Source organism: Gastrolobium bilobum, unplaced genomic scaffold (genome assembly GCF_033153095.1).
Source record: "Gastrolobium bilobum isolate Gb01-03AN ecotype WA unplaced genomic scaffold, APGP_CSIRO_Gbil_v1 utg57562, whole genome shotgun sequence".
In the NCBI taxonomy this organism is placed as follows: domain Eukaryota; kingdom Viridiplantae; phylum Streptophyta; class Magnoliopsida; order Fabales; family Fabaceae; genus Gastrolobium; species Gastrolobium bilobum.
In genome coordinates, this window is record NW_026895899.1 from 88,622 (window position 1) to 102,206 (window position 13,585).

Here is a 13,585-nt window from a genome sequence, read left to right on the forward strand (position 1 = left end):
ACTCTGATACCATGTTAAAAAATCAAGGAACTCTTGTATTTCTTCTACCTCAATAGAGGTCATTATATACAAAGTATTATAATTACAAATCAGTCATAAATCAGACTACAAATCAACCACAAATCAAGGAAAAAAATTACTAATAATCAGAAAATTAAAAATTCCTAAAATCTCTCCACACAATTCCTACAATCTCTCCATGTAACGGATTCCCTTTAATTGCTACATAAATTGGTCAATCAAATCAAAAAAAAAAATCTTTCCAATTATAAAAAAATATACAAGTCAACAGAATTAAATCGTTTTTTAAAACCGGTTCAATTTGCCTTGACGGAATCATTTTTCTAGTTCGATTAGTATAAAAAATTAAATCAAACCAAACTCTGCACATGCACCCCTAATATTTGGTTGGGCGGATTTAGCGGTTTGGGGCGGGTACTAGTCTTCCCTCAATTTCAGTTTTCTACATGCTTCGTTTAATAAATAAATCTTTTAGGCTGTGCATGATAGATAACTAAGTTTTTTTTTTTTTCTCTATTTTTAATGTGGGGAATATAAATGCTTGAAAATTGATTTAATTTTGTAGTCCATGAAATGAACCGTAGTACAGGAACACAGTTTAAGTGAATAAAATAAGTAACATTTTATAACTTCTTCTTATTTGTTTGGTGAGACTAAGATAGTCAAAATCGGAATTTTACTTAAAATAAGAAATGGAATAAAAAATTGTAAATCGTAAAATCGTAATACAAATCGTAGATTTTACCTGCACTCTAAAATTAAATTTTTATATACATATGCTTATGTATAAAAAAATTAAAAAAAAATAGACTACCTGCCACCATCCTTATACATTTGCATACAATTGTCACACTCTAAGGATCTAAGCTAATAAATCATTGAAGTTATTATCATCGAAGACATTCTGTTCCACGTGATCTTCAACTACATCATTCAAAATTGTCTTCATCTAAACTTTCATCATGAGATAAAGTTTCTTCATTTTTCACAATCCATTCATCTTCGGATGAAACATCAGCAATGTTATATTCAACAATTTTTCTAACTTGCTTAACATCATTCCAATAGTTGAAATCGAGATTTAAATCTTAAAATCGGAACTTAAGTAAATGTCTAAATCGGGATTTTATATTGGAAACGATTTTAAGTGAAATCTAAATCGTTTTAGCAAAAATAAATCGTTAAAATCGGGATTTTAAGATTTAAATCCAGATTTTAACTACCATGAGTGTGACCATCGTATAGTATAAGTTTATACAGCAGGATCCTTTTATACATCAAAATGAAATATAAGTTAATCAGGCCTAGGAGGGTAAGATTAGGCCGGATAAGGGATTGATGTATTAACTAATGCAATTCTAAAGAATTAATATATTTTTTAATATCGGTATATTAAAATAAAAAATAATTGTTTCAATATATAATTTTTTAAAATATTGGAGATTTTTATTTTTATAAAAATTAATAATTTTTTGGACACACTAATCAACATATTCTATGAAAAATAATATCATCTGATATATTTGAAAGAATTATGTAAATTTATTATTAAAAGGTATTTTTGACAAAAAAAAAATTTATTTTTAACCTATCTAGTATTATACAGTGTATTACCAAATAATGGATGATATTATCTTATATGATATCATGCCAAACGTTGGATATTATTAAAATTTAATCAGACCTTATACTATCATGTCTTATACTGTCAAGTTTTATTTTATACTATATACCAAACATGGCCTGAAAAGTTTAGAGAGATAAAAGTTTGGAGTCCAACAGGAAAATAAGGTCCAGTCCTCAGATACAATAAGAATGAGTTTGGAGTGAAAACCCTCAATCTTTTACACCCAGTCAAAGAAAGTGAGTTCGGAGTTGCAACCATAGACGGACCTAGTATTCGAAGTCGAAAGATCAGGTTGTATTTTCCTTATTTTTGTTTTATACTATTTGGTGGTATTATAACATGGATTATTTCATAGAAGGTTACTAAGTACTAGTAAAATAAATAAATAAAAAATAAAAGTTAAGTATCACGCTTAAAGGATACTCAATGTCACCAAAGGGTGGCAGCTCAGTTGGCGCATGGGAGCTAATCAGGTGGAGTGAGAGTATGTGTTTGAATCTTCCCAGTATCACCCTTGGAAGGGGTTTAAAGCCTTAATCCTGTACCCGTTCCGAATTGAATTAGTTGATTATTTCCAAAAAAAAAAAAAAGATACTCATGTCACCAAATGGTGGCAGCTCAGTTGGCGCATGGGAGCTAATCAGGTGGAGTGAGAGTATGTGTTTGAATCTTCCCAGTATCACCCTTGGAAGGGGTTTAAAGTCTTAATCTTGGACCCGTTCCGAATTGGATTAGTTGATTATTTCCAAAAAAAAAAAAAAGATACTCATGTCACCAAATGGTGGCAGCTCAGTTGGCGCATGGGAGCTAATCAGGTGGAGTGAGAGTATGTGTTTGAATCTTCCCAGTATCACCCTTGGAAGGGGTTTAAAGCTTTAATCCTGTACCCGTTCCGAATTGGATTAGTTGATTATTTCCAAAAAAAAAAAAAAAAAAAAGATACTCATGTCCCTCTTTTTTGTTTTTTTCTTGGTTGCGTGGATGTCAAAGGCTTTTGTCCAAACTCTAAAGCATGATGCAACTTCAACGTTCAAGCCGCATGTGTTTACAGAGACCAAAGATAGTGACATTTGATAACAACAACGACAATGCTGATTATTATATTAATGTATAACAGTCAAGAAAGGCTGCACTTTGTGTTTTGGGTCTACAAGTAAACTTGAAAATTTGTGTTGAAAACACACACTTATATTATATATGCCATGTGTATGGCCATTGAAGGAGAAACAAGTTGAAACTAGGAGCAGCTATGGCAGTGGGGTTGCCGATTGCAAGCGATGGAAGAGGATACAGTGGGAAAATGACTTCTTTTGTGATTCTATCTTGCACGGTGGCTGCCACTGGAGGCATTATCTTCGGTTATGATATCGGAATTTCAGGTCTGTTTTACTTAATTTCACCTCAACGAGATTCGTTACTAGCTATCTAAAAATGAATACAAATATTTTGTTTTTGTTTCCCAGCAGGTTCATAGATAATTTAGTTGCGTTTAGATTCGAACTCGAGACGATAAAGATTATACTTATTATCATTTTAGACTTATTACTCTTCCTACTTAATTAGTTACTCTTGGATCAATTTAAAATCAATAGTAATTAATTTTTTTCATTTTTTACCGTTGATTTCAAATTGATCCAACGGTAATCAATCAGTTAATAAAAGTAATAAGAATATGATGTTGTCACTTTTTAACGGAGAGTGGTTTTGATTAATAATTACATAATTCAATGTCCAGAATACATTGATCAATTTCACTAGAAATGCAGGTGGGGTAACATCTATGGTACCATTCTTGGAGAAGTTTTTCCCAGATGTATACACCAAGATGAAGCAAGACACTGAGATTAGCAATTACTGCAAATTTGATAGCCAGCTTCTAACAACATTCACTTCATCACTTTACATAGCTGGCCTTGTAGCATCCTTCTTTGCTTCATCAGTCACAAGAGCCTTTGGGCGCAAACCATCAATCCTTGTAGGTGGTGTTGCATTCCTCATTGGAGCAGCTCTTGGTGGTGCAGCTCTCAATATATACATGTTAATACTTGGTCGAGTTCTGCTTGGAGTTGGGGTTGGCTTTGCTAATCAGGTAGCTTTATCGTTATCCTCTCATGTTCATGAGAAATTTCACACAAACAGATCAAATGAAAATTTTATTTCTATTTCTTTTTTCATCTGTTATAAATAAGTGGGATCTAATTAAAATTTAGGAAAAGAGAAAGAAACACAAAATTTTAACATGACCAAATCATTTGTGTAAGGTTTATATATTTTTTTGAGTCAGGAAATTAAAGTGTGAATGTGATGAGTAATGAAGTTCCACGTTGATTAAGAATGATTAAATGACCACCATTTAAGTAGAAAGGGCTCCTATAAGGTTTTAGGTTAAGATTTCTATAAGGTTTTGGGTTAAAATATGGTGTGAAAGTGCACTTATTATGGTTTGAGTTTCCAACTTAACCCCACCTCATTGATAGAGGTCTCAACTCTTTTGGGCTCCTTAAATTTTTAGATATTGAAATAAGGATAACATAGAAACATTATGTAATCCTTATACGGAAGCAAAATTTCCTTGTTTTGCAGTCAGTCCCATTATATCTCTCTGAAATGGCACCTCCAAGATACAGAGGAGCAATCAACAATGGCTTTCAACTTTGTGTTGGTATTGGTGTTCTATCAGCTAATCTAATCAACTTTGGCACAGAAAAGATCAATGGTGGTTGGGGCTGGCGTATATCTTTAGCCATGGCAGCAGTTCCAGCCTCAATGCTCACTTTAGGAGCATTTTTCCTCCCAGAAACACCTAACAGCATAATCCAGCACACCAAAGATCATCACAAGGCTAAGCTAATGCTGCAACGAATCCGAGGCACCAATGATGTTCAACCAGAACTTGAAGACCTTATTGAAGCAAGTAACATATCAAATTCTATCAAACACCCATTTAAGAATATCTTACAAAGAAAGTATAGGCCTCAACTTGTTATGGCAATAGCTATACCCTTCTTCCAACAATTCACTGGAATCAATGTCATTTCCTTTTATGCTCCAATCCTCTTCCTGACCATAGGATTGGGTGAAAGTGCTTCACTTTTGTCTGCTGTTATGATTGGTGTTGTAGGCACTACTTCGACATTCATATCAATGCTCATAGTTGATAAACTTGGCAGAAGAGTTTTGTTCATATCAGGGGGCATTCAGATGTTGTTTTCACAAATTGTAATAGGAAGCATTATGGCAGCTCAACTTGGTGACCATGGTGAAATAAGCAAGAAATATGCATATTTGATTCTACTTTTGATATGCATATATGTTTCTGGGTTTGCCTGGTCATGGGGGCCACTAGGATGGTTGGTTCCAAGTGAGATTTTCCCATTGGAGATTCGATCAGCAGCACAAAGTGTAACAGTTGCAGTGAACTTTCTCTTTACCTTCATTGTTGCTCAAACTTTTCTCACTATGCTGTGCCATTTCAAGTTTGGCACTTTCTTCTTTTTTGCGGGTTGGGTGGTAGTGATGACAGGGTTTGTATACTTGCTGTTACCAGAGACCAAGAATGTGCCAATTGAGCAAATGGATAAGGTGTGGAAAGAACATTTGTTTTGGAAGAGAATTGTGGGAGACATGAGTGAAAGCAGAAAGATAGTGTTACCTTGATATATATATATATATATATATATATATATATATCAATCCACAAGTTGCAATCTCTCAGATATTTCTGAAGTTAAATAGGACTAGTTATTGTAGGTCATCCATTTATGTTATACAGAAAGAATCTATGAACTGTTGAAAGGACAAATATATGGGAAACCAGTTGAATGGGCATGTGCTTCATTCTTGCAAGGGAAGAAATATTTTGGGGGGCAAAAAAACAAATCTTTACTAAGCAGAAAAGTAACATTGCGAAAGCAAGTCTTCATGTAAAACAAACTATGAGAAAGAATCCTTACAAATATCGAGGATTCTATCTTCCTTTGAAGAATATTAAAATAGTAGATATTATTAAAGCTATGGAAAGTTAGTCAACAAGCCAACTTTGAAGGAAGTAATTACTAATTGTACTCAGCACCGAGTCACATTCTTGTAACTAGAAAACCAACTTTGTGTTCTATAAAGCTAAAACCTTTAAACAACATTTAAATCTTCTTGCTCCTAGTGTCATACGACAAGTTGTAAACTGTAACACCCCGTTCTAGAACCGGTTTGTTAACATCACATTATGATATTAAGCGCAGTTACAATCACATGGATTCATTTAAAATCCGGTTAAATTTTTCATTTTAAAACATGCCGAATTGATAATTCCTAATTGCGTGATCATAACCATATTACATTGCGGAACAAAATGAATTAAGCTTAACATCATACTCTTTAGTTTATTAGACCACACGTCGTTAAGTGTCTACATCTCATTCCTTACCAAATTCATTCTATACTACCTTTATAGTTCTCTCTCCTACTATGTTATAAATCTCTCTGTTATCTACGCGTAGGTTCAAACCGCGCTCAAATCGGAACACTGTAGCCCAAGTTATGGGTTTTCTACAAAATGAGCGCCGAACCTACTGGTCCCAGCGCGAAGTGCGCCAAGGTTGGCGCCAGATGGTGATCCCGGCGCGATTTGCGCCAACACAGGCGCGATTTGCGCCACGAAACAGAAGCTTCCAAGCAAAATGGCGCGAAGTGCGCCAAGTTTGGCGCCAGGTGCGCCAGCTGGTGATCCCGGCGCGATTTGCGCCACGAAACAGAAGCTTTCGAGCAAAATGGTGCGATGTGCGCCAAGGTTGGCGCCAAGTGCGCCAGATGATGTTTTCCCACTGTGTCTTGGCGCGGTTTGCGCCAACAACGGCGCCAAGTGCGCCAAAGTTCTGAAGGTTTCACCAAGTCTTAGTATTTTACCTCTAACTAGAGTTGTACTTGTCCAAATTACACAATATTCGTCTCTATGGAAAGCTAAGAAAAGTATCTACAACTTCCATACATACACCATGGTCCAAATCTATCATATAAATTCCTCTCCATAAATGGTTTTTAGTTCTTGCATAATACAAACACATCTAAAGGGACATGCAATCCCTTTTTCCTCATTTACATATATCCAATGATTGCAACATTACATCATTGTAACATGTCTTAATTACAAATCATGGGACTTAGCTAAAAAACACTATGATCAACTCCTTGGCTCCCATCAACAAAAGAGCTACCAAAGGAGATGAGCATAGGCTAAGTCCATCCAATAAAGTAGGGGTGGCAATATGGGTTGGGCCCGGCGGGTCAACCCGCCAACCCGCCAAAACGGGGCGGGTTGAGTTGAGATTTTCAACCCACCAACCCACCTCAACCCGTCCCGCCTAGAAGTGGGTCAAAACGGGTTCAACCCGCCGCGGGGCGGGTTGACCCGCCTGGTTTTAAATTTTTTTATTTTTTTATTATTTTTTTACAATTAGGTAGTATTTCATTAGTACTTAAATTTTTGTGATATTCAATTTTTTTTTATCTTAGTACTTTCTAGAAAAAATAAAGAATAACAATTTTATTTATGACAAACGTTATCTATTTATAAATCCCTAAAGAATGTTTGACAAATATTAGTATACATTTAAGATTGAGACTAAAAAAAATATAGAGAAGTGTGAAATAAAATAAAATAATATTAAAAAAATTCATAAAATATAATTTATTTTTGAATTTTAATTAATTTTTTTTAATTGGCGGGTTGGTGGGTTGACCCGCCAACCCACCATAAAACGGGGTGGGTTCATTTTTACAACCCATATTTTTTGGCGGGTCAACCCGCCCCGCCCCGTTTTTGGCGGGTTGGTGGCGGGGCGGGATGGGTCAACTCAAATTGCCACCCCTACAATAAAGCATGATATACATATAAAAATTGGCTTTCATACATGAATCTATACATAGGAACTACAAAATGGCATGCATATAACAATTTAATGCAACATCTTCATGTATCAACTAATCCAAGTATGGCCACTTGCCACCCGAGGCTCCTGCAGCATCTTTACCTGAAAGGGGTTCCCCACAACACGGGGTGAGATATACGAATATATCCAGTAAACCAGGGGTCCTTGGAGCATCTTTCCACCCCATAGTTCCAAAAACAGTGTAATAGCAATAATAATAATAATGCAGTAAATACATATCTATGCAAAGTGCAATAACATCTCTAGGAGAAATCTCTCGAGCTCTCAAGCAGTCCTAAGGAAACTCATATGCAAATAGTCCTACTGGCTAGCTAAACTACCAAGTATGATTTACGCATCGTCATGCAACATACCACATAGGGAAACACCATCCTATGTCACACCAAATGCATACACATACGTATAACAAAGCATTACACTATTTCATTGCCTTTATATACACTATCAACAACTACTACCCTTTCAGGGCTTGGTGGAACAATCAAGGGAATTACACCCAAGGTCCGAAGGCTTACCTCAAGCTTTAGTCAACCTTTGTTCCCACCAACCGGTTCCACAATCAATCAACTTTGGTTTCAAGCTATGGTTTACACAGCACACACCTACATTCAGGTGTCACAACATCAATCATGCCATTCAATGAATATCTACATATATTCATCATCAATACAACAATACCACACCACAATTGGCATGGACTTACCTATCCCAAAGAGCTAATCAAGCTCTATTGCTTGCGCTAATGGTTGATCACTTACGGTTGGTCCAAATGCCTCAATCATAGACATCATTAGGACACAATCATCAATCAACCAAACCAAACTATTTATCATTAATGCAAGAAAATCCAATATCAAGCATTAAATCTTGCCATTTTCAAAGTATAGTCATATAACTATCTAAGCTCATTTCCACCGATTAAATGCCATTCCTAGCATTTTTCACAACATACACTAAGCTTCATTCTTCCTAGAACATAGCTAATTTAACCACATTTCATCAAAACCCCAATTTACTATTCATTGAACCCTAACTCATGCAATTTTCCATCAAAATAAGGTTCAAGGGGTAGAATCTTACCACCAATGGTTGCACAACCAAGGGTTGATGGCTCCTCAAGCTTCAATGGAGGTTGAAGCTCTCAAACACCTCAATTTATCCAAAGGGTCGAATTTTTGAGGGGCAATATCTCACCACACAAAGCTCCCTACTAAGAACCAAGCTTGGATTAATGATGAGGGCGAGATTCTAAGCGATTTAGACTTTTGAATCGCTCCAATCGGTTGAGAATAGCTCTCTTTCTCTCTCTTCCTCCCTTTCTTCTTCTTCTTCTTCTTCTTCTTTCCTCTCTCTGTTTGCTCGACGGTTTGGGGTGGGAAATGGGGTTCTCTTTTTTCTTTCTAAGTCACTTACTTAGTTAAGTGACTTATGTGGGTATTGGTTCATCTATCTATCCAACTCCATTAATTACCAAACTTTACCCAAAAGTCTGGAATATTATTCTAGGAATATTTTTATTTTTATTTTTATATTTTGGGCACTTTCGCCAGTACCCATTTATACCCCTTAATTTTCACTGAGTACACTTTTTAACTCCAAAGTGACTCAGATTCATTTAATTAAGTCTTATACTTAATTTTACTCACTAAACATGCTTAATTATTTAATTACATGTAATTCGCTAATTAATTAGGTTAGGGCTATTATAGTCTCCCCACCTTTTAGCAATTTTGTCCGCAAAATCAAGAACATACCTGTCCTTAAACTCAGGATACTGCCGGAGAAGCTCGTCTTCCCGCTCCCAAGTGGACTCTTAAGGCGTCCTTCCTTCCCATTGGACTTTCACCATTGGAATGGACTTATTTCTCAGCTTCTTCTCTTCTCTTTCGAGTATTTTCAGTGGCCCAATAGGAGTCTTCAAATTCTCTCGGATCTCAACATTATCAGGTTGAACCACAAGAGAAGGATCAGCTACATATCTCCTCAGCTGAGAAACACAGAATACATCGTGCAAATTTGATAATTGAGGAGGTAAGGCAAGCTGGTAGGAAACCGGTCCTACCCTACGAAGAATCTGGTAGGGTCCAATAAATCTCGGACTCAGCTTCCTCACTCCAAGGACTCGCCCAACACCCGTAACCGGTGACAGCTTTAGGAATACATGATCTCCCTCCTCAAACTCTAGAGGCCGGTGCTTGAGATCATAATAACTTTTCTGACGGTCCTGAGCCTTTTTCAGACGATCCCTAATCATTTTGATTTGCTCAGTAGTCTCCTGAAAAAATCCAATCCAAACCGCTCTGTGTTTCCAACCTCTGACCAACAAGTAGGTGTCCTACACCTGCGACCATACAAGGCCTCGTAGGGAGCCATACCCAGACTAGCATGGAAACTATTATTATAGGAAAACTCAACCAGCGGGAGATATCGATCCCATGCAGTACCCTGCTCCAGGGTGCAAGCCCTCAGCATATCCTCCAACGTCTGAATGGTCCTCTAAGTCTGACCATCCGTCTGTGGGTGATAAGCAGTGCTCAGTCTCAACTGAGTGCCAAGAGCCTCATGCAATGCTCCCCAGAAGCGAGAAGTGAACTTCGGGTCCCGATCACTAACAATGCTCTCAGGCACCCCATGAAGCCTCACAATCTCCTTCACATAGAGCCTAGTCAATCTCTCAGCAGAGAAATCTACCCGAACTGGCAAAAAGTGTGCAGACTTTGTCAATCTATCCACAATCACCCATATAGAATCATAACTAGCCTGTGTTCGCGGCAATCCCACTACGAAATCCATGGAGATACTCTCCCATTTCCATTCAGGAACATCCAGAGGTTACAGCATACCAGAAGGCTTTTGATGCTCAATCTTGACCTTCTGACAAATGAGACACTTAGAGACAAATTCGGCAATATCTTTCTTCATACCAGGCCACCAGAAATTAATCTTTAGGTCCTGATACATCTTTGTAGCTCCCAGATGAACTGTGAAATGACCCTTATGGGCCTCTGTCATTACTTCCTCCGCCAACTGCCTAGGTACAACAACACGACCCTGATATAATAGTATACCCTCATCATTGTAGGATACACCACTCTGACCTTTCAGTCGTTTAGCACTTTCATTTTGCAGTTGAGCTTCTTTAATTCTGGTCATCAGTTCATTTTCAATGCTTGTAACTTCAATGCCACAAATTCTACATGGAAAGATTTTAGATAATTGCATATCTCTGAACCTCTCAATCACATCATAATCTCTAATCATCATGCTTGCTAAGCTCACAGACTTACGGCTCAGTGCCTCAGCTACAACATTAGCCTTGCCAGGATGATATTTCAATTCAAAATCATAGTCTTTTAGGAACTCGGTCCACCGTCGTTGTCTCATATTCAATTCCTTTTTATCAAACAAGTACTTCAAGCTCTTGTGATCGCTGAATATGGCAAACTTCATTCCATACAAGAAATGCCTCCACTGTTTCAATCCAAAAACAATTGCAGCAAGCTCAAGGTCATGGGTCGGATAATTTTCTTCATGTGGTTTCAATCGCCTTGATGCATACGCTACCACTCGCCTATCCTACATCAGCACACAACCCAATCCCTTTTTAGAAGCATCGCTGTATAACTCAAACTCACCTTCCGGATCGGGAAGTACTAACACTGGAGCAGTCGTCAATTTCTCCTTATGGCTCTGAAAGAATTCTTCACATTCCTGCGTCCAAATGAATGGAGTATCCTTCCGGGTCAAACGGGTCAATGGCAACACCATGGCCGAAAACTCTTTAATGAATCTCCGGTAATAACCAGCCAAACCAAGAAAACTCCTTATTTTCGTTACCGTCTTGGGTCTCTCCCAATCAACAACTGCCTCTATCTTGCTAGGATCAACCGCCACTCCATCAGCAGAAATAACGTGACCCAGAAATTGCACTTGAGAAAGCCAAAATTCACATTTAGAAGGCTTTGCATACAACTGTTTCTCTCTGAGAATTTGCAACACAGTTCTCAAGTGACCCTCATGCTCTTCCTTACTCTTGGAATATATCAGGATATCATCAATAATCACAATCACGAATTGATCCAGAAACGGCTTAAAATATGCGATTCATGTAATCCATAAACACCGCCGGAGCATTAGTGAGTCCAAATGGAATTACTTGATACTCATAATGTCCATATCTAGATCGGAAGGCAGTCTTCGGAATATCTTCCTGCCTAATTCGGATTTGATGATAACCCGACCTCAAATCAATATTTGAGAAAACACAAGCACCCCTCAACTGATCAAGCAAATCATCTATGCGAGGGAGAGGATACTTGTTCTTAATGGTAACCTTATTCAACTGACGGTAATCAGTGCACAATCTCATGCTACCGTCCTTCTTCTTAACAAATATAACTGGTGCTCCCCACGGGGACCCACGTAGCCTGATAAACTGCTTAGCCGAAAGCTCCTCAATATGCTTCTTTAACTCGGCTAATTCCGGTGGTGACATCCGATACGGAGCCAGAGAGATAGGCCCCACACCAGGCAATAGATCAATCGTGAACTCAATCTCTCTATGAGGCGAAAGTTGCGGAATTTCATCTGGAAACACATCAACAAACTCCTTCACCACGGAAATAGTGCCAATCTCTTCATGACTTCCGCCTACTAAACTCCCCACAAAGACATATCCCAATGCCCCGGCCCTCAAAGCCTTTCTAACCTGCAACACGGATAGATATGGGGAAGAACTAGTAGCAGAATCATCAGCAGCAAGCACAATCTTTTTACCACAACAGTCTATCATAGCACAGTTCTTTGACAACCAGTCCATTCCCAAGATAACTTGAAGGCTGATCATAGGTAAAGAAAATCCAGCACGTAATCTCGAACTTCATACTTGAACTCAACATCTTTACATAACACGGATGTATAACACTCCTCTCCAGTAGCAGTAACCACTTTCATTGGAGGGCGAATGTCGTACATTTGCAGATTTAGCCCAACGGCCATAAAATCAGACATACAGGAGTGTGTAGCTCCTGAGTCAAACAACACTTTAACATCCATATTATCAATATAAATGGTACCTTTTACTAGATTCTGAGCCTTCTCCGATTGTTGACGGTCCATGGTATATACTCTACCAACCGTCTGGGACTCTAGCATAGGTGGAACAACAGAGACAGGAACAACAGTAGCTTGAACTGCCATAGTCCTCACTTCATTCTGAGGACACTGCCTGGAATAGTGGCCGGACCTTCCACATTTATAGCAAATGACTTCACCTGTAGAACACGGGCCTCTATGCTCCTTACCACAAACTTTACACTTGGGAGGAGGTCCCCTATCAACAAAAGTCTTCGGAGTTTCGGGCTTTTTAAACAAGTCTAATGGACTATTCACATTTAGCTTCTTGCCTTTCATCTTCTTGTTCTTCCAATAACTTGAGCTCGTTGCTCTATTGGAACTAGGTGTCTGGGCCTCAGAAGGCTTCTTGATCTGTGACCCCTTGTATACCTCTTCCACCTTTCTGAACTGATTTACAAATCTACTAAATTCTCGAATGTCACAGTTTGACATCTTCCGAGACATCTTTTCGTTCAGACCCCATTGGAACTTGGAGGTCATTTCAGCTGGAGTGGGCAAGGCTCTCCCATAATTGGCATATTTCACCAACTCATTGAATTTTGCAAAGTATTGGTCAATTGACATCGACCCTTGCTTTAGGTCGTTGTACTCATTATGCTTCTGTTCCCTAGCCTCCCTAGGGAAATAGTTATCCAAGAACAATGTCTCGAACAACCGCCAGGTGATTTCCCGGCCTTCATCTTCTAGGGGTTGTACGGTATTAGTCCACCAATCCTCCGCTTCTTCTTCCAGCATGTACACGGAGTAGATTAACTTCATTGCATCAGGGCATCTCATCACCCTGAAGATTTTCTCCATCGCCTGGAGCCACTTTGCTGCAGCCATTGGATCATAACCCCCCTTAAAAGAAGGAGGT

The 13,585-nt window shown here is 38.2% G+C and overlaps 1 protein-coding gene across 1 annotated transcript; it reads left to right on the forward strand.

Annotated features, from left to right (window-relative positions):
- Window positions 1-2,891: 2,891 nt before the first annotated feature.
- On the forward strand, window positions 2,892-5,376 carry LOC133296750 (hexose carrier protein HEX6-like). Its single transcript, XM_061495810.1, has 3 exons — window positions 2,892-3,027; window positions 3,415-3,737; window positions 4,232-5,376. Exons 1-3 carry the CDS (start codon window positions 2,898-2,900, stop codon window positions 5,303-5,305), a joined length of 1,527 nt encoding a protein of 508 aa, XP_061351794.1. The 5' UTR covers window positions 2,892-2,897; the 3' UTR covers window positions 5,306-5,376.
- The last annotated feature ends 8,209 nt before the right edge of the window (window positions 5,377-13,585 follow it).

Bases quoted from the DNA above. Each gene is read 5' to 3' on its own strand.
- LOC133296750 (XM_061495810.1), top strand. From the start codon at position 2,898: ATGGCAGTGGGGTTGCCGATTGCAAGCGATGGAAGAGGATACAGTGGG. The intron at 3,028-3,414 runs GTCTGTTTTACT...CTAGAAATGCAG, and splicing joins TTATGATATCGGAATTTCAG to GTGGGGTAACATCTATGGTA. The intron at 3,738-4,231 runs GTAGCTTTATCG...CTTGTTTTGCAG, and splicing joins GGGTTGGCTTTGCTAATCAG to TCAGTCCCATTATATCTCTC.